At 50.9% G+C, this 22,061-nt stretch overlaps 1 protein-coding gene across 1 annotated transcript in view; it reads left to right on the top strand.

The window, feature by feature from the left end:
* The first annotated feature begins 10,082 nt into the window (after positions 1 to 10,082).
* LOC144768692 (zinc-binding protein A33-like) overlaps positions 10,083 to 22,061 on the top strand; it is a 324,408-nt gene continuing 312,429 nt past the window's right edge. Inside the window, exon 1 of the mRNA XM_078652552.1 lies at positions 10,083 to 10,532. Coding sequence (XP_078508678.1) covers positions 10,098 to 10,532 — 435 coding nt within the window. The 5' untranslated portion in view covers positions 10,083 to 10,097. The remainder of the gene's footprint in view (positions 10,533 to 22,061) is intronic.

The following is a 22,061-nucleotide window of genomic DNA, read 5'->3' as shown; positions in this document are numbered from 1 at the left end:
AATGATGGATTCAACCCAGATCTGTGACTGGGGGTGAGTGTCTGAAAAGTTTCAGCACTCCGTCCATCATCTCCTTGTGTTTGCTTTGAACGTTCAATTAAAATCTGTAACCGACAGCCTCTGCAACTTCTGCAAACACAATCCCTTTTGCTTGAACTTGAGTCAGCACACCCGATCTGAGCTCGCAGAATGCTTCACTAGTCTTTGACAGAGAGTAAATTCTCTGCTTCTCATACCTGGTTGTCACTGCTGTTATCTTTCTATTTTGTTTGAGTAATTACTCCGTATTCGGGGCGTAGCACAACGTTTCTGTCGAAATGCATCACCAGCAGTTATGGTGGGCCTTTTGAATATGCTCCTCTGTCGAGCTTTCACTTTCTTCTTTGGCTCTGCATGGGCTGCAGCAGGGCTGTGACTCCACATGTACCAGTTGCAGACTTCATATCGATTTGAGTCACATGTGGCACGCACGAGCTGTTTACCATACCATTGCAAACTCTCAGGGAGAACAGCCTTGTTTTCTTTGGGGCACATATCCCACCCTCATCACCAGATGTAGCGCCTTCCCCAGCCCTGGAGCACACGCATGAAATACACCACCCGGGAGCTGCAGTCTAATACTTGTTTATTGCTCACCATACACTCAAGCACTGCGCATTATCTTATACTCAACATTAACCACATCCTAACACCTACCCGTATGTGGCATAGTTCCTGTTCAGAGTCTGCCTCAGAATGTAGAGGTTCCTAGTGTGTATAACATCAATATGCCACACCCCACCCCAACCACGCCTTCATCAGAGAACTCCAACCCATCAGCAAAACAAAATCATATATAAAATCATATATAAAAAGGGAGTGCTTAAGGAGCCCGATGAAATTCTGGAGAATGTTCAGATACTTGTGACACGCGAAGGCTTCGCAAGGAGGGGATTTTGCGTGCGTCTTTGAATTATGCACAAGGCCTACTGAGGAACAGGAAACTTGACCACATATTGACATATTATTTACATGATTTTTCAGATTCATTGACAAAACTCTGATGAAGTCACATTCTGGTGATGAAACTTGTTTTGCCAATACTGCTTGTTTCCATCAGCAAAACACTTGCAACTAACCTGAATGCCTCCATTGCGTCAGCTACCTACTTAGACACATGGAAACTCCCCACAGTCCTCCCACTGCACAAGGAACCCTCCAGTAACCGAAAACGCTTGACAACTACAGACTGATCTACCTGCTGCCATACCCGGCCAAAGTTCTAGAGAAACTTATCAACAGGGATCTCACCAACCATCTCAGCAACCACCAACTCCTTGATATCACACAGTCTGGTTGGAGACCCAACCACAGTACAGAATCAACCCTCATTGCCACCACAGGCAACATCCACATGATCCTGTACAGAGGAGACACAGCAGCCCTCATCCTCCTGCACAACTCTGCAACATCAACCACATCTCCTACCCTATCTGATGCCTAATTGGGATTGGAATCCAAAGACCAGCTCTCTGCTGGATTTGGTCCTTCCTGCTGGCAGGACACAAACGGTCAGCCTGGACCCCTACTAGATGGACGCCTGCAACCTCATTAACGGAATACTGCAAGGATTGTCCCTCAGCTTGACCCCTTTCAGTGTCTACATGATTACTCTGGCCAGTGTTATCTTCTCCCACATCGACAACCTCTCCTATGCCAACATTCAACTCATATTCTCCATCTCAAACAAGACCCGCAATACATGCATGACTAAAGTTGCAGACTGGATAAAGAACACCTGCATCACACTCAACTCCGACAAGACGGAAGTTGTGATCTTTGGGAAGAACACCATGCCATGGGACTTTGACTAAGGGCCAGTTACACTAGGACCCACACCGACCTAACTTGACTTGACAGCCCAAGTCAACGCAGTCAATGCCTCCTGCTTCCACACCCTACAGATGCTGAGGAAAATTTCAAATGGCTCCCAAGCAGCACCTGCAACACCATCATACACTCCTCACCACTAGAAAACTGGCCCACGGGAATTCCCTGTATGCCGGGATAAACAAACACCTCACCGGTGACTGCAGACCATCCAGACCTCGTCAGCCAGAATCAGCCTCCCACGAAGCACACACATCACGCCACACCTCAAGAGGTTCCACTGGCTTCATATCGACAAGCGTGCACAGTTTAAACTCCTCACACCAGTGGTTGAAGTGGGCGGGATCGGCAGGGCACGGTGTGCCCCTATTTCTTTAATTTCATAGAGCCTCTTCCCCTACTTTCTTATTTTAAACATGCCTCCCGGACGGCAGAAATTGCCAAGGCTCAGCTTTTGGGGATGGGCGGAACGGGCAGAGAAGGAAAAGGACTCTGTCTTTTCCTTCTTGCCCAGAGAAGACAAGGACAGTGTCCAGTTCTACTTCAGCTGGCAGCTGCCCCCCCTCTCTTTGTTCCCCCTCTTCCCTCTCATTCTGTCTTGCTCCTCCTCATTTAGTGAAAACCAAGACTTCAAGAAACAGGTATAACCTTCTCTTTCCTCCTTTCGTTTATTTGTTCCCCTGTGAAATGGATCAAGAAAAGAAAAATACTTTTGCTGGAAACGTCTCTTTTTCTGACATTTTTCAATTTCTAAGTGCAGCCTTAGGCTGGAGAGAAATACAACATTCAAAATATGAAAAATAACTAATTAAAGTAAAACAGAGGGGTTGCAAGGTGGCAAGATTGATTTGTTCACACCTAAACACATTAGCGCCACTTTACAGTGTTTGCCAGTGAAGCGCTACTTTTGTTTTCTCGTCTCTCTTTTAACAACATTGCTTTCCCTGGGTGGGAAAGTTCGCTATTCCTGGAGGTACTGAAATACCTGCTTGATGGGTGAATGAGAAAACAAAATGTGTACAGTGGCTATGTGTTCACGAATGTGGTCTTTTTAAACAATGCTGCTTGTTTTGTAAGGATATCAGCAATGGGCATTGAAACAGGTCCCTTCTGGGCCCTGTAGTCATGGCCTTAACTTTTCAGGCAAACACACTTATTAATTTCTGAATAATGAGTGTAAAAAGAACAAGCATTGGAAATGCAATAGGTCTCGCAATAGAATAGTTAGACATTTTTCTTTTTGCAAATGGAAGAGTGGCGTTGCGTGGATGAGTAGCGTTGCGTGGATGAGTGGCGTTGCGTGGATGAGTGGCGTGTGTGAGTGGCGTTGCGTGTGTGAGTGGCGTTGCGTGTGTGAGTGGCATTGCGTGTGTGAGTGGAGTAGCGTGTGTGAGTGGCGTTGCGTGTGTGAGTGGCGTTGCGTGTGTGAGTGGCGTTGCGTGGATGAGTGGTGTTGGAATGCAATAAGTATCGCATTAGAAAAGTTGTAGTTATTGGTCTTGTAAATGACATAATTTTTTTTTTTTTGCGATGGTAAAATTGCTATATTGATGGCTTTGTCATTTACAATGCCAATAGTTATAACTTTTGCAAATGTGACACCTATAGCATTTGGAATGCAACATGTTTAGTATTTACGTGACTTATATGGCAGCTCTGGTCGTTATGCTACATCTCTAGATAGTTTTATCTTCCGCAAATGTGACACCTATTGTAACACAATATGTGTTGTGAGGGTGAGGGGATGAGGGTGAGGTGTTGAGGGTGAGGGGTTGAGGGTGAGTGAGGGTGAGGGTGAGTGAGGGTGAGGTGTTGAGGGTGAGGCGTTGAGGGTGAGTGAGGGTGAGGCTGAGGTGTTGAGGGTGAGTGAGGGTGAGGAGTTGAGGGTGAGTGAGGGTGAGGGTGAGTGAGTGTGAGGGGTTGTGGGTGAGTGAGGGTGAGGATGAGTGAGGGTGAGGGGTTGCGGGTGAGTGAGGGTGAGGGTGAGGGTGAGTGAGGGTGAGGCTGAGGGGTTGAGGGTGAGTGAAGGTGAGGCTGAGGGGTTGAGGGTAAGTGAGGGTGAGTGAGAGTGAGGGTGAGTGAGGGGTTGAGGGTGAACGGTTGAGGGTGAGTGAGGGTGAGGTGTTGAGGGTGAGTGAGGGTGAGGGGTTGAGAGTGAGTAAGGGTGAGGCGTTGAGGGTGAGTGAGGGTGAGGGTGAGTGTGGGTGAGGGTGAGTGAGGGTGAGTGAGGGTGAGTGAGGGTGAGGGTGAGTGAGGGTGAGGCTGAGTGAGGGTGAGTGAGGGTGAGGGGTTGAGGGTGAGTGAGGATGAGGGGTTGAGGGTGAGTGAGGGTGAGGGGTTGAGGCTGAGTGAGGGTGAGGGTGATTGAGGGTAAGGGGTTGAGGCTGATTGAGGGTGAGGGTGAGGGTGAGGGGTTGAGGGTGAGTGAGGGTGAGGTGTTGAGGGTGAGTGAGGGTGAGGGTGAGGGTGAGTGTGGGTGAGGGTGAGTGAGGGTGAGGGTGAGTGAGGGTGAGTGAGTGTGAGTGAGGGTGGGGGTGAGTGAGGGTGAGTGAGTGTGAGTGAGGGTGAGTGAGGGTGAGGGTGAGTGAGGGCGAGGGTGAGTGAGGGCGAGGGTGAGTGAGGGTGAGTGAGGGTGAGGCTGAGGGGATGAGGGTGAGTGAGGGTGAGGGGTTGAGGGAGGGTGAGGGTGAGTGAGGGTGAGGGTGAGGTGTTGAGGGTGAGTGAGGGTGAGGAGTTGAGGGTGAGTGAGGGTGAGTGAGTGTGAGGGGTTGAGGGTGAGTGAGGGTGAGGGTGAGTGAGGGTGAGGGGTTGAGGGTGAGTGAGGGTGAGGGTGAGTGAGGGTGAGGCTGAGGGGTTGAGGGTAAGTGAGGGTGAGTGAGGGTGAGGCAGAGGGGTTGAGGGTAAGTGAGGGTGAGTGAGAGTGAGGGTGAGTGAGGGGTTGAGGGTGAACGGTTGAGGGTGAGTGAGGGTGAGGGTGAGGTGTTGAGGGTGAGTGAGGGTGAGGGGTTGAGAGTGAGTGAGGTTGAGGCGTTGAGGGTGAGTGAGGGTGAGGGTGAGTGTGGGTGAGGGTGAGTGAGGGTGAGGGTGAGTGAGGGTGAGTGATTGCGAGTAGCAAAAAAATCGTATGGAGCCAGGGGCGTAGCGCAGGCTCCTGCAGGGGGAGGCTGGGACAGGCTGGGGTACCCCTTGAACTCAATTTCTACGACTATCCCTGAGTTGTGAGAAACTGGTGAGGGGGGGGATTCGGAAGGACGGGGTGACATCATGTAGATTTACACCATGGCATCGTGCTCCACAGCAAGCGAACGTCTCCCACAAACGGCAACATAGCGCGGCACAAAAACTCGGACTCTTTCCCCTGAGGGAAACGCGCACAGGCCTGCAGAACGGCTTATTTCCACCCTGTCAGAAATGGCACCTCAGCATGTGCCTTCCCTCGTCACTGAACAGGGCATATTGAACAGGGTCGAGGGCTGGAGGGCTGGCAGCTCGTCCTGTTCTCTTCCGTGAATGTCTAGCTGATTTGTCTTGCCAATAAAATATTATTTAACCGGGAGATGGAAACGTGCAGAGAAATGGATAGAGAGTGAGCGGAGACAAATGGAGGCGGGGGCTGGGGAGAGCGAGGGTAGGGAAACAGACAATAGGAAAAAGTAAAAAGAGGAAACATGCAGCAATGGAGAGAACACATCAGAAGAGCAGCTGTAAAATGGGATTACGAGACGGAAAATGAAAGGACATGTGGGACAGAGGAGAAGAGCACGAGGTGACCCAACAGGAGTAGATGGGTACTGGGGAGACATGACAGAAGTTAGAGATTAAATAGGTGCGACGGGGGTAAGAGGGCTGAGATATAGGGGTGCTTAGAGCGACGGAGATGCAGGGAAGGAGAGTGACGGTCACAGAAGGGGAGAGGTGTATAGAGATGGCGGGAGGCGGACGAGGAAAATGGTTAGAGAAGGAAAGATGAAGGAAGCACGAGGGAGAAAAGGAAGACGTAAGAGGGTGAAAATGCGTAGAAAACAGAAAAGATTAATAGGTGGGGGAGAGGGCTAGCGAGGGGAGAGCAACAGAATAGACGATCGTGATTAGAGGGTGAAAGGAAGAGAGATGAGAGATCGTGGGACGGAGGTGAAGAGAGAGATATTCGTATAACGTGTAAGAGGAGATAGCTGGAGTGATAGATGAGTTGAGATGAGGATGAGGGACATCGAGAGGTAGGCGATTAAATGGAAACGTATTGAAAGGAGATGGGCAGTTGGAGGAAATTAACAAACAAGACGGAGGGCATTGCTGTGGGGAGGGGGTGGAGGAGAAATGCACACGGCGGGCAGGGGAGGGGGCGGAGCGGGGAGAGCGGCATGTGGGTGTGAAGAAGCCGGGGCCTTTGAAGTGAAGCTAAGCTTCACTTCAAAAGGTGTCGGGAGGAATGCGGCTGAGGGAACAGACGGCGATTGCGGCTGAGGGAACTGATGTGCACGCGCTTTTAAGCTCAATGCACATGCGCATTGAGCTTAAAAGTCACGGGCACTGCAAGGAATCGCCACGATTCCTTGCTTCTTAGTTAAAGGTTGTTTAAGCCGCAATAGGCTCGCAAGCTCGATGCGCATGCGCATCGACAGGCGAGACCTAAAAAGGTAACCATGGTGTTCCTGCTTACATTTCACATGCTTTACTTAATCTTGAGTTCCTTATGAGTGTTTGCTTTTTCTAGGATGTTGTTAGGTTTTCTTAGGCTTTTTATTGCTTTTTTATTGCTCTAGTCTAGTGCACAATTTAAATTGAGTCACATCCAGGTGTATATAGCGGGTCAGTGCATTGCAAGTTTTCTCAGTGGGGCAGTATGGTGTTCAGTGGGGGAGAGGATGTGGCACTATGGTCAGAGCTGCTGAATTTGGAACTGGGGATCCAGGTTCAGGCTTCATGACCAGTCCACCAGACCACTCCCCCTGAGGGAGCACATTCCCATGCAAGACCTTAGAAGGCCCTGCAAGATCTTAAAAGCCCAGGTGTCCTAGCACCAGCAGGTGGACCCTAGCAGTGGCAAGTGTGGGTTAACCTTGAATGACTGTCCGCCACAATTCATTCTGAAGTTCACCTCCAGTCTTGCAGGCAGGTCCATGAAGCAGCACACCATAGAGTGACAGTGACTTTGTCACTAAGGTCACAGGACCCTTGACCAGAGTGGCTCTAGGATAGTGCGACCACACCAGGCGCTGACCAGTCGCGGTCCGTGCAGCTAACAGCGGTGAGGCAGAGGGGCCAGGTAAGGGGAAATTCGAGGGACGATGCTGAGGGAAAATTAAATAAATAATTCATTTTCCCTCTGCATCGTCCCTCAAAATCCCTCCCTTACCCTACCCCACCGCCCCACTGCTGTTACCTGCACGGACCGCAGCTGGCGCTGACTTCAGGTGGGGGCATAGTGTTTGCAAGTATAATATGGTTTTAAAAGCACATGCTGCCTCCTTCCTGGCCTCCAACAATTTTCAGCAACAATAAAAATGCCATGATAACTCTAGTGATTAATGTTGTTAGTGGAGAGAGATGGTGCTGTGTCTAGTGGACGTTTTGACTCATGGAAAGGAAGGGCAGAGGGTTATTGTGCCTGCTGCTAAGAACATGTTCCATGCAGATCACAAAGTGCACATATTGTAAATGGGTCTGTGGGTTACTGCTTTTGTCAGAGATACACTATTGTTACTTGCAGTTAATAACTTTAAATCCTAAAATAGAACAGTGAGCTATTAACTGTCATGTAAGAGCTGCATGCAACCTGCAAGGTAAAAATTAGAGCATCATGTTTTTTTCCCGAATTTTTGATTATCCTAATGTTGCAAAAAAGGGTTCATTTGGGTAGAAATCAATTCTGATTATTTAAAGAGAACCCCCAACTATGGTATTACGTTTTAAATTCTGAGTTTGTGTTTCTCCAGACCAATCACTATTAAACTATACTGCCTCTAGTAAGGTTGTCATGTGACTCCTACACATTGTAGTCTTTTGTCTTATGTAACATTTCCTATACAGTGATTTACAGATGTATCATTGATTGTCTCTGTGTAATATGTGGGATGTAAAGTGCTCTGACACCCTACACTGGTATTAGTGGTGCTGTAAATGTTCTGATGCTAACAGTCTCTGCATAGATTTTTCCTTATTAGTACCAGTGGAACATACAACTGCAGGGGTGAGAAAGGTGACCAGTCAACCTTTGCAAAGGACCCTCCACTTCACAGCAGCACAAGTCAAATTTTTTAGTAAATTTTGATCCGTTTGAGCTATAAACAATTTATTAGTTAAAATCGTCAGATTATGCAGCAGATGATGTATTATGTGGCAAATATGGCAGAGCCATAATTATGTGGAAAACATTTGCCAACTAGAATAGTTTGCCATTCATGTTTGAAGTACTCTTGTGGAAAAAGGGAGGAGAAGTGCTGATGACAGAAACTCCATGGCTGGGAGACAAATGGTTTGCGATTCCACTTTTAAGGATATTTGGGACATTCTGTGATTGGAAACGTATCCCACTTTGTGAATGTATTTTAATGTCAATAACTCATACTAAACCTTAAATAAACATGTGTATCCATTGGTTAAATTAAATAACGTAATAAGCTGTAGCCGGTTAGTGAAATTGGAAACAAATACTAACAATTCTGATATTTTGCTCTTTCTGCCACACCGGAATCCTCCCACTGGCCCAGTCCACGAGTTATTCCCGCCCTCTGATTCTCCGCCCACAGTTCCCCTACTTTTTTCCCCCCACTTCGACCACTGCCTCACACGTAACTTCAAACCACTACGCAACATTGGCCGAGCCTACCCCAATAGTCGCCCCAGATTACACCAGCCATCGAGGAACTGCGTTCGGCTGGACTCCTACTTGCACACACCCCGCGCATAAGCCGAACGAGATCTGGAGGTCGGCTATCTCTTACATCGCTCCTAAAGCATGTCACGGCCTACTGCTACACCTCAGAGCATCCTCCTCACTTCCTGAGTTCCACAAGAAGACGAAGATCTGGCTCTTCCAACAGCCCTTCCCGCCCTAGTTGAGGCTTAACTCTCACGTGTCCGGCTCCAGGGTACCCTCAAGGGTGATAGTGTGCTTTACAAATACAGCCACGCAGTACGCGTAATCCTACATATAACATCACCGATTGCACCTTTCATTTGTAATATATCACCAATGTTGTTTACGTAGTCAAAAACTTTGCATTTGGGGTGGGAAGGTCATAGCTGTCTATACAACCACAAGTAGTGAATTTCTGTGTTTTTAAAAGTCTGAGTCACAGTTATAACGGCCCTTCGAATGGTAGTAAGTTCTCTGCCTCCCCATCTCTCAAGGCACACTTAATTTCCAGCCCTTTATTTGCTCTGCCGTTTTGTTACCACCCCGGTGTCTGGGGTCTTTGCACTCTTGGTCTTGTGAAGTAAAAGTAATATAGGAAGGACAATTCTCATGAAAACAGAGCCGGTTCAAGGATTTTTGGAGCCCTGGGCAGAAAGGGAAAGGGCGAGGCCCTTCTAAGTTGCATAGACTTGGCCCAGCCCCTTCCTCTCAGCCACTTTCAAGCTCTCAACAGCTCATCCGGGGCTGAAGGTGTGAGGGATGCTTTTCTCCATACTGCCAAGGAGCTAACAACAGCAGGGCAATAGCCATCCCGTTGTGCCTCTGCATGGGTGGGGGGTGGAGGCCTAATTGCGGGACAAACCTGAGTTTGAAACTGTAAATAATAGGGAAAGGGGGGCCCCCTCTCCGGGTTCCCCTTGCTAAATCCAAAGCAGTGAGGCCAGGGGAGGGGGATTCCTAAGGTTGTGCACTTGCAAGGTGTCACCTTTCAAGCGGTGGTCTGGCTGTCGCACTGGTGCGGGGCCCCACGGTGGAGGGCTGTCTAAGGGGCCCTGGACAGCTGCCCACACTGCCCATGCCTAGCTCCGGCCCTGCCTGAAAAGCTCAAGGCTCCACGGAGGAGGGAGTGGGAGCTATTCAGCCCCAGCCTCACCCTCCTCCTCTGCACCCCAGCACCCCCTCCTTCTCCCTGGGCTCAGCCAATGGAAGGCGCGGGTCTTGCAGTCCACCCCCCTCCTTCCGTTGGGAGAGGGCCCCCCACCCCTCACCCCCCCTCCTACGCTCACCCTGTAAACACTGCTCAGGGATCCAAGTCCTAGGCATGTCAATGGGCACCAGTGGCACCCAGGGGTGGGTGGCAGCGGAGCCCATGGCATCGGCGGCGGCGCCGGGCTCTGTGCCCCGGCCAGGCACCGACCTGTCCGAGGAGCTCACCTGCTCCATCTGCCTGGAGCTCTTCCGAGAGCCGGTGATCCTGGGCTGCGGGCACAACTTCTGCCGCGCGTGCATCGACCGGGTCTGGGACCACCCGAGCGCCCTCATCTCCTGCCCCAAGTGCCGCGAGGTGTTCCCGGAGCGCCGCTGCACCCCCAACCGGGTGCTGAGCCACCTGCTGGAGCGCAGCCTGCTGGGGGGCGTCCGGGGGCCCGAGGGCGGGGCGAGGGACCGCTGCCCCGAGCACAGCGAGACCCTGCGCCTCTTCTGCCGGGACGACGGGCGCCTGGCCTGCCTGGTGTGCCGGGACGCCGCCCAGCACCAGGGGCACCGCTTCATGCCCATCCAGGAGGCGGTGAGCGCCTACAAGGTAGGAGAGCTCAGTGGGTGTGTACCCTACCCCTGCCAAGGAGATGGGCCAAGCTATGTACAGTAACACGGGTAGCTCAGTGGGTAGCTGCAGCTGCTGCTGCGATCTGTCCGATACCTACACTTCATAGGTCCCAATCAAAATAAAAGTTCATGGGGTAAATGCGCGCACCTTCTGCAGAGAGAGATCTGTATGCAACACATAGGTGACATGTGTGGTATCAAGTTTAATATATTAAGGGCTTATCACACCTGCAACATATAAATGCATATAACGTGAAAGTATGCATCTCTAACGTTTAGCTCAGAACGTTGATGCGTCTGTTGCGGGCATTTGCTCGTGTCCCAGCAAAATTGCTCTGGATGTGTAGTACAAACACACGTGCATTCATTCAGCAGACCGTATCTTAGATCCCAGATGGTGTACCTCAGTGGGTTCATGCACCTGCTGCTGACATTAAAGAGCAGTGTTCAGGTGGGCGGTTTTTGTTAGCGAGACACCTTATTGGGCAAGTACTGCTGCTGTAGTCTGTGTGCAAACTGCGGCCTCGGGATCTGATCCCAGCGCAGTGTCTCAGTGAGCAAGCTGCTTGGATGCTGTGGTCTGTGTGCAACATGCATGCCACATAACATGAGCTCAGTCTATCTGTGTGCCTGCTGCAAGAGCGGTGCCCCAGCGTAGAGCCGGCCGCAGCTGGAGGGAAGGAAGGGGCCCTTTAAGAGGGAGGCGGGTGAGGCAGTGTGGAGGAACACACATCAGCTAGAAGGAGGGAGCTGAGGGGAGGGTGATGGGAGGGATAAGGGAGGGGGGACGAGGGAGATGAAAGAGGGGGTGGTTGGGCGAGCACGGGGTGGGGTGGAAGGATGAGAGCAGAGGCGGGGGAGCAGAGGAATTTATTTTATTTTTATTATTTATTTATGCTATTTATTTATGCATTTTTATATAGCGCGGGCTTTACCCGAAGGCGTCAGAGCGCTTCACATTAGGAACAGAAATTAAACATAATGAGAAACATTACAAAAGAACAGGTTGCAAAAACATACGTTACTTACATAAGGCAATAGTGACAATTGTGAGCAAACAAAATACATGAGGTAGTAAAAACTGTGAGCAACCAAAATACATGAGGTAGTAAAGGTAATAGTGACAATCGTGAGCAAACAAAATACTTGAGTAAAAATTGTGAGCAACCAAAATACATGAGGTAGTAAAGGTAATAGTGACAATCGTGAGCAACCAAAATACTTGAGTAAAAATTGTGAGCAACCAAAATACATGAGGTAGTCAAAAGTGCACAAGAGGAAATGAAAGTGACAAGTGTGCAGTTATAAGAGAGAAAAGAGTATAATAAGAGGTATAGTCCTGCAATAAGTGCTAGACACTCAGGCTCAGGAACAAGCGTTACATGGGCAAGGTGGCACTTGCAAGTATCAAGGGTAAAGACATGTGAGAGGTAGCAGCCGTGTGTTGCAAGGGCAGAGTGGTGTGTGCATGTTACAAAAGGGCACCGAACACCAGTACATGGAAAATACTGCAAAAAGGCAGACCCTCCAATCACAGGCATACACTGGGAAGGCACTTCCATGGTCATGGAAAGTAGGAATTATCAGTAGTGGGAAGTCTTCCTCACAAATAGCAAGAGGACGAAGGAAGAAGGGAATGAGCACAGGAGGGATGGAAGGGGTTACACGAGAAGTGAAAAGTCTCTGAAAATGAGTGAATAGCAAACGTGATGTTTGAAGAGAATGGATAGAATGGATTACCGAAGCCTCCCCTCCCCCTGACAGCAACAGACCCGGGTGTCTCCCCTGTGACCTTCTTCCGGGTTCTATGTCAGAACATTGTTAGAAAATAGGACAGAATAGTCGTGCATATATATGATAGGATACAATATTTTTGCCAGACGATATTTAGGCCAGGGTATTCACGTGCCATGCCTCCCGGTGCACGCTGTGGTACCTCGGAGGGTGAAGGCTCGTGTGGTTAACAAGAGAGGCGCTTTCACCACCCACCAGTTCCAGACGTTCACAGTGCCACCACTGACTTCCATGCCAGCCACTAACTGAGACACTCGCTGCCAGCTTATCGCACTGCACAGCTCTGCGAAGATTTCAGACCAATGCCAACTTCCAGACCTAGTGCCCTCCTCACACCGCGCCGAGCAGTGGCAGCTTCTCCCTGTGCCCTCTTGTAATAACCGAAGAGGCAGCCCACTACTTAATAAAGGCCATAGTACTCACAAATAGCAGCTCCTCGTGATACTCGCTAGTGCACAGTCCACACACAGCCCCTGGTGCATGTTCCTTATAACACACACCAGTGCCCGTTTCTCACACTGCCCACTCATGCCAGCCTTCCCCTTACTCATTAAAGCAACCTCTTGACATTGACTTCCTTAGAATATGTTCACATTGGTCACCAATGCAAGCTTCTCATACCTTCCACAAGCGCATGTTCCTCACACTACTCTCCAGTGCCCGTTTCTCACACTGCCCACCAATGCCAGCCTTCCCCTTACCCATTAATGCAAAAATAACAATTGATGTACAGAATGCAGAACAATGTCATACACTCACCCCAGTACAGAGATCTGGGCCTAAATCCATCGTTTTTTTGCTCACCATGCCATTCCAGTTTGGACCCATCCATAAGTCAATCAGTCTTGACCCTGTGCCCCATGGGAACAGTCCAGCCCGAACTGCCAGGCCCGGTCCTCCCTGGACTGGAAACAAACATCCTAGGGCCAGTTTCGGGCTTTCAGCCCTCATCAGCCAGGATAGCATGACTCCAGTGGCATGGAGAGCACGGGACCCACGTCTGGGCATACCTGTCCCACTCGGGGTGACAAATGAAACAAGCATTGAAAATGCAATAGGTCTCGCATTTAATTAAGTTAAAGCCATTTGCTTTGCTAATGGTATTGTATAGCAGAGGAAATGGCTTTAACTTAATAAAAGGAGCGACCTATTGCATTTTTAATGCTTGTTTAACTTTAATGACAGGTTGCCCAAATCCATGTATGCATTCCAAGATACTGCTTTCTCCGATTGATTCCCTATCAGAAACGAGGGACCCAAATCTCTATGTGCTTACAAATGTTGGCCTGTATTACAATTTACCGACACTATTGTTTTTGATTCTCATATAAATCACAATATTTGTTCAAAAAACTAGAGTGAAAAATGCACCATTCTAGGTATCTATGCCAAGTAACGGAGTTGAATACAAGCATTTGCAATGCAATATGTCTCGCATTATTAAAGTTTGAGCTAATGGTGTTGCATTATTTAGCAATGCCGATAGCTCAACCATTATTAATGCGAGACCTATTTCATTGCAAATGCTTGTTTATGTGAGGTTCATCTGACAGTAAAGAGGTGTTTGTGACTAAGTCATGCGGGTCCCTGGTCCTCCTGAGTTGACCCCTCCTGGGGAGATGACCCCTCCTGGACTTGTCTGACACCCCCCCCCCCCCCGCAGTGAGGAGCAGTGTGCACGCCCGCGCACACACACAAACAAACATAAGGTCAGTCCGACGTTCTCTGCAGCAGCGACCCCTCATCCCGCCACTATTACGTGAACAGGTCAGGAGTGCCTGTTACACACTCTGAGGTGCCTGGGCGCTCTATGAAGCCACGGGGGAGGTGGGCCGGATACAAACACACACACACAGGCGTCCCGCTAATGTCCTCGAAGCGCAATGCCTGACCCTACTCCATATCTTGCATTGTCTGGACAGGAGCCCATGGGATGCCATACATGAGCGCTCCCACAATCACAAATCAAAAATGTCAGGTTGGCGACCGCCCTCTCCCTCCTGCAGGCCCCACTCCGGCCAGCAACACTGCATGGTGTCTTGTGCCCTCAGTTCAGTGCCAAGAAGGGTGAACACAGGCACACATTAAAGGTGTCCTGTCTACCGCCCACCACAGCACCCGTGCCAGGCCTCCGACCACAGTGCACATCACACACAGCGTCTGCTAATGCAGTGGATAATAAACACACAGGCTGTCAGTGTCCTGCCAAGCACCCTCGTGACGTCACTGCTCCCCTATGCACACACGTCTCCGTGCCACGCTGCACAGTGTCTGCAGCCGGCATCAGTGCCAATAAAGGCCCTTGGCCGGATCCCCACCGAGTATGCATGACAGTCAGCAGCCATCAAAGAAGCACAGGGGCAGCTGCACACAGATGCGCAGGCACACAACCTAAAACAGACACACGCCTCAAGGATGGCATGTGAGACCCTCTTCTCCATCAATGCGAACTAACACCTGCTGTTGCAGTGCAGCCATGTTCTTAGGCACAGATAGATGCACACAAGGGCAGCGCGCGCCGAAGATGCAGTGTCAGCCCCCCTCCTCTGCCTCCAGTGCAGCAGGTGGGTCTGTTGGTGCATGCCGGTCAGAGAGGCATCATTAAAGCAGGAGGGGGCGCACGGGGGCTCGCACAACCTGCAGGAGGCGTCAGTCATACACAGCAACAAGGGGCTTCCACCAGGCGGGCAGAGCAGCATGAACCCATGCAACCTTCAGCACCACTGCCCTGCTCTCTGCCCACCCATTCTCTCCTGCCCATAAATGCGTCACAGCATCACCAGCCCGTGCAAGCTTCAGTACCACTGCCTGGCTCTGCCTGCCCTGCTCTCTGCCCACCCGTCTTCCTCTCCTGCCATGTCTATGGATGTGTCACAGCAGCACGAGTCTGTGCAAGCTTCAGCAACACTGCCCTGATCTGCCCGCTCTTTGCCCACCCGTGCTGTCCTGCCTTTGGATGTGTCACAGCAGCACGATCCCGTGCAAGCTTCAGCACCACTCTGCCTGCCCATCCATGGGGCTTGACGACCCGACACATGCTCTCCTGCATGGGTGCGTCATGCAGCACGGGCTCGTGCAAGCTTCAGCAACACTGCCCAGCGCTGCCTGCTCTGTGCTCACCGTGCTCTCCTGCCAGCGAATGCGTCACAGCAGCACGGGCGCGTGTAGGCTTCAGCACCACTGCCCGGCTCTGCTTGCTCTCTGCCCACCACAAGAGACCACCTCCTGCCCGAGGATGCGTCACAGCAGCACGGGCTTGTGCAAGCTTTAGCACCTCTGCCCATTTCTACCTGCTCTGTGCCCACCCATGCTCTCCTGTCCGCATATGCGCCACAGCAGCACGAGCCTGTGCAAGGTTCTGTACCACTACCCTGCTCTCTGCCCCTCCGTGCTTCCCTGTCCTTGGATGTGTCACTGCGCCCGTGCAATCTTCAGCACCACTGCCTGGCTCTGCCTGCTCTCTGCCCACCCATGCTCTCCTACCCCGGTGCGCATGCAGGGAGGGGAGGTGCGAGAGTCTGGCTGATGCAGACTTCCTCTCCTCCACAACAACGGATATGCATGAGATGCCGGCACAGTTGACATAGACATAGACGTGTTTGCACCATCTCCAAAGCATAGACAGGATCCTCGACACAGAACCACGCGCAATTTCGTCCTCAAGAATGTGCATTTTTGAGAGCAGAACACATGCATCACAAACAAGCAGGGCAGAGTGAAAAGACAGATGGAAAGGAAGGTGATGACGTATGAGATGCGTAGATGATGTCAGGAGAAAAGGAGCGTATGTATACCCCCCCAACCCCCCAGGTAACGTGTACACAGTACATACAAAGTTATGATCGTGGAAATAGAAGTTGCGAGTATTGGTGACAGCGTCAAATTGCTAGACCCCAAAAACGAGACTCGCTGGAGCTGTGTAGTTACCAATGTCTACTAGGTCACAGGGTCACTGAAGACATTAAATGTATAGTCCCGGGTAAATAAAGTAAGTGGGGTGTTGTCTTTAATACAATAAACATTATTTGCATTTTTTTTTTTAATCCAAGGACTCATAACGCTGCCTCCAGTCCCTGGTTACACAGAAGTATCATGTTGTTCTAAGTAGGAAGCAGTGCCAGATTGACTGCTTGAATGAAATGACAATGCACAGGAAGGATTATTGAAAGAAGTATGGTCAAGCGCGGCGTTGCCACTGTTTCGCTTTAATATTAAACAGACAGTTGTGATTCAATTATCTAAATCCCACAATCTAAGCGTGTGAATGTAGGCAGTTGTGCCACGGTGGTTCGCGACGCTTCCTTCAGTTAAGCATTACCTGTCATTTAAGTTCTCGAAGGCATTGGGCTATCAGGCAAGGCACGGGATCGGCTCTACCGATCCCTGCTGGTCGGCACACCAATGTTAATTGCCGAATAACTTGATCACGTTGCATGAAACTCTCCTCCTGAGGCCGCCATCTTGCACCATGAACGGCGCTGGTTGGAGTCTCTTTCTGACGCCGTCACCGGGCTCGACGCCAGGCTTGGTTAAGGAGCGAGTGCAACCTAGCGGCCATCTTAGGAAGGCTTTCTCTGCCGAGAGGTTAATCCCACTCGCAATGGGGCACTGAGTGCAGGCCCACGCTACATTACTAGCTGTCGCTCTAGTTTTTTTTTTTTGCGATACATCATAATAGCAACACAGACAAGAAAAGCTCTACTCTAAAGATTAACTGGTGGAAGGGTGTAGAGACAAAGACATAAAAGAAGGACTAGACAAAGGTAAACATGACGCAGTTAAAAATGACAACGGACCAGAGAGGGAGCATGTCTGCAAGGAGTTCTGCCTCCTGATTGGCTGTTTAAATAGAAACCTGTGGTGCGCGCACCACAGAGGAGCCGACGCGGGAATCGAAACTAGTGGTGCGCGCGCACACCAGAGGAGCGGGGCAAGGGAGCGCGAAGACGCCGAGACGAGGTAGGGGATGTGTGTGTAAGTGCCGGGGGTTCTCTGCTATGTGTGTGCGTGCGTGTGTGTATGCGGGCGTGTGTGTATGCGGGAGGGGAGGGGGTTCTGTATGTATGTATGTGTGTGTGTATGGGGGGGGCTGTATGTGTGTTGTGAAGAGCCTGCCGGAATCGGAGCGCGTGACCTGATCCTGGCAGGCTGCTGCTGCGTGCGCGTGACAGTCTGTTGTCCTCTCCGGCTCCCCTTGAGTCCTTGAAAGCCGGAATGATGACAATAGTCTCGCTCTGCGACTGCAGGCCTTTGGCCTGCAATCGCAGGGCGAGACCTAAAAAGAACAATGTCATACATTCATCCCAGTACAGCGATCTGGACCTAAATCCATCGTTTTTTTGCTCACCCTGCCATTCCAGTTTGGACCCATCCATAAGTCAATCAGTCTTGAGCCTGTGCCCCATGGGAACAGTCCAGCCCGAACTGCCAGGCCAGGTCCTCCCTGGACTGGAAACTAGCATCCTAGGACCGGTTTCGGGCTTTCAGCCCTCATCAGCCAGGATAGCTTGACTCCAGTGGCATGGAGAGCACTGGACCCACGTCTAGGCATACCGGTCCCACTCAGGGTGACAAATGCAAAAATAACAATTGATGGACAGAATGCAGAACAATGTCATACATTCACCCCAGTACAGAGATCTGGGCCTAAATCCATCGTTTTTTGCTCACCATGCCATTCCAGTTTGGACCCATCCATAAGCAAATCAGCCTTGACCCTGCACCCAATGGGAACAGTCCAGCCCGAACAAAACCCATTAAAGCAACTTCTTGACATTGACATCCTTAGAATATGTTCACATTGGTCACCAGTGCAAGCTTCTCATACCTTCCACAGCCGCGTGTTCCTCACACTGCACACCAGTGCCAGTTTCCCTTCTGCCCACCAGTGTCAGCTTTCTCAGTGCCCACTATTGTTAAACCCTTCACAGTACCCACATTGGCCACTAGTGCATGCTTCTAATGAAGTACATCAGCTAAAACTTTTCACACTCACACTGCTCATGGGTGTCATATTTTGACATTGCACAATGGTGTCTGCTTCTCACATTGCCCACTAGAGAAAGCTTCTTAAAGCGAAGACAAATGCCAGATTCAACTACCCACCACAGTAAGCTCTTTCCTTTGCCCACCGATGCCAGCTTTTCACCTTCAACGAAAGCGAGAAAGAGGAAAACCACCTAAGCACATCCTCCCAATGAACACTACTTCCTCTGCAGCTGCTTAAGTGAGAAGAGTGAACTACCCCAAGAATCCTCTCTGGGTGTTACTACCTCCCTGTGCTGGTCCTGGAGGATCCCGAAGAGAAATGGAAATGTTGCCTTGCCCACGTATTACTGTGGCGTGCTTCTTCATCAGCGACCTGACCACATCAGGGTAGGTAAATACTGCACTGGTAGTCTGAACTGATGTGGGAGTTCTGGATAAATTGTTCCTGGACCAAAGCAAGGGACCAGATGGGAACTAAAATACCTCAGGGTATACCCTTGGAGTATCCTTTATTAAGTGGGTACCCTACATATGATTAAAAGTTATCTGCTCATGGATATGCTGATGAGCTTCAGTGATTAATCTATCCACTAATTCCTGCCAACATGTTTCGACTGGTGTGTCAACGGTCTTCATCAGGGCTTCCTGACTCCCTACCTACGTGCAACATTCATTCCATGCACATGGATGAGGCATAAGGCGCTCATGCCTGTCTATGTGGTTTTGCATACAATGCCCTACTTAGAGCTGTTTTTTGACAACTGGTCCAGAACAGGGGGCACCTCCCCTGTAGTCACACAGTGATCAAGGGGTAAGTGCTGCTCCATTACCTATAGCTCACCGTCTGGCATCGTCAAGCCTACTGATAGTAATTCAAACTTCTTACAATGCCTATTGGTGTTAGTTTAGCACACTGTTCAAAAGGGCCAGTTTTCACACTGCGCGCTAGAGCTAAATACTCGCAGCCCACTAGTGTTAGATCCTCACTCTTCCTACCAAAGCCAGCCCTCCATTTTGCCTACCTGTTCCTGCTTTTTAGGTCTCGCCTGGCGTTAGCAGCGCACATGCGCTACTCCGCCATGCGAGGGCTACTTGGAATCAATCTGATTCCAGAAGTCATGTCTGAGCTCCGCCCGTACTTTTCATTGGCGTGGGTCTTTTGGCGTACGTCATTGAATATGCTGAACAGAGTGTGATGATTGTACCGGAGGCTTTGTAGTCCCTCCTGGTTGCCACCCTATCCACTTTTGGCCCCGCCCCCGGGACTGGATCTTTTACTGGCGGCAGAACACGGTGGGTTTTATAATGAATGTTGTTGGGGGGGTCATTGCGGGCAGTCCTACCTGCCACACGCCATACGCCGCTGCTGGGGCCCACACGCTGCTTGTTCCCCCCGCCGCCGCTGTTATCCACCTGCACGGCCGCCGGGGAACTACAGCTCCCAGCAGGCCGAGCGGGTCACTTCCTGGTTCTGCGCGCCCGGAGGCGCTGAAAAAGAGGAGGCTCCCACTGAGGAGCAGGGGGTCATTGCGGACAGTCCTACCTGCCACACGCCATACGCCGCTGCTGGGTCCCACACGCTGTTTGTTCCCCCCGCCGCCGCTGTTATCCACCTGCGCGGCCGCCGGGGAACTACAGCTCCCAGCAGACCGAGCGGGTCACTTCCTGGTTCTGCGCGCCCGGAGGCGCTGAAAAAGAGGAGGCTCCCACTGAGGAGCGGGGGGTAATTGCGGACAGTCCTACCTGCCATACGCCACTGCTGGGGCCCACACGCTGCTTGTTCCCCCCGCCGCCGATGTTATCCACCTGCACGGCCGCCGGGGAACTACAGCTCCCAGCGGGCCGAGCGGGTCACTTCCTGGTTCTGCGCGCCCGGAGGCGCTGAAAAAGAGGAGGCTCCCACTGAGGAGCGGGGGGTCATTGCGGACAGTCCTACCTGCCACACGCCATACGCCGCTGCTGGGGCCCACACGCTGCTTGTTCCCCCCGCCGCCGCTGTTATCCACCTGCACGGCCGCCGGGGAACTACAGCTCCCAGCAGGCCGAGCGGGTCACTTCCTGGTTCTGCGCGCCCGGAGGCCCTGAAAAAGAGGAGGCTCCCACTGAGGAGCGGGGGGTCATTGCGGACAGTCCTACCTGCCACACGCCATACGCCGCTGCTGGGGCCCACACGCTGCTTGTTACCCCCGCCGCCGCTGTTATCCACCTGCACGGCCGCCGGGGAACTAACGCTCCCAGCAGGCCGAGCGGGTCACTTCCTGGTTCTGCGCGCCCGGGGCGCTAAAAAAGAGGAAGCTCCCTCCGCGTCGCAGGGCGCGCGCGGGTCCGTGCCGGGCTAAGCCCGGGCAAAGGGCGGGTCCTCTGTGGCCCTCCGAGGCCTGAGGAGGACGGGACGGGCCACCTCCCTTGGCTTCCTGACTACACAAGGTACAGAGATCTACATTATATATTGACCTTCCATGAACATTTTTCTCCACGTTGAAAGACATTAACATTGATCATATTTTATCAAGAATGACGCGAAAGGAGGCAATTAAAAATTCATTTTCACAACGGGGCTCGGGGAAGGGGATGGAAAAGGAAACTCCGAGTAGGAAGACACTTTCTTCTTTAAGTGAAGTAGACACTGATGTATCTTCCCAACTTCTAGATATTACGCAATCTCCCCCATTAACCATGGGTAGACCGCAAAACTTGTCCTACTGGGAGGAACTAAATGCATTGTGTGGTACTAAGTTCGCTCCAGTAGCATCCCCCTCCCCTGTAAAAAACTCTAGTATCGACATCCCTGTTGGCAGACTATGCGAACCATCCCTATCATCTAATGAGGCCATCACCCAAGCCGCTGTACTGCCACAGGGTTCAAGCGTTAAAAGGAAATATGACGGGGTTAATGACCATGGAACTCAATGCAAAATACAAAAACTTTGCGTTGGTCTCACATCGCACGCCATGAACTCCCCCGTATCTAAGGGGAGTGTTGAAAGTTTGGATGACCAAGTATCATTGCCCCAGTCGCCACTGTTATTTCAGCTGGAGCAAATGCTAAGATCTATAATAGCACCCCTGTTAGAAAATATTAATATCCTGGGGGATAGGCTGACAAATATAGAGACAACCATTAAAACCAACTCTTTACCTCCTATAAAGACGATAATACCTAATCGTTCCAACCTACCCATCACACCCGAAGCCCCTATGCCAATTAACATCAGGAAAAATGTCCCAACTGAAAGTCAAATTTCCAATATACCACCCCTAACTGCTACTAAAATTGCCCCCAAATCTGTATTAACAAATTACCCTGTTGTTAGAGCAGAGCGAAACAGAGTAGCATGTATCCATTTACCTCCGGAAGCCGCCCCTTTTGTGCTTGTTCTTTCGGGAATACCGGCACCCACTTACGGGAAACCCGAAAGACACCAGGACCTTCTAAATAAGGTCATATTCTGGCTAAATAAAAACAGACCCCTCCTACCCAATCAAGACGGTGGAATCCTGAGCGTTAGAAGGGTGGGCTGGTTAGGGTCACTACCTAAAGACATCCCTGGGGACCTAATTCTAGTTAAATTCAGGAATCGGAACATTGTCCCCCATCTATGATCCTCCCAGCCCAAAGAAGGAGATGGCCCCATTTCCATCTGGGACTTGTACGATTTCTACCCAAGTACCCCACATATCCCTCCACTTAGATCAACGACAGCACACAAATATTTGATGGGAA

This window comes from Lissotriton helveticus, chromosome 7 (genome assembly GCF_964261635.1).
Source record: "Lissotriton helveticus chromosome 7, aLisHel1.1, whole genome shotgun sequence".
In the NCBI taxonomy this organism is placed as follows: Eukaryota; Metazoa; Chordata; class Amphibia; order Caudata; family Salamandridae; genus Lissotriton; species Lissotriton helveticus.
This window is presented reverse-complemented; position numbering and strand designations above follow the sequence as displayed.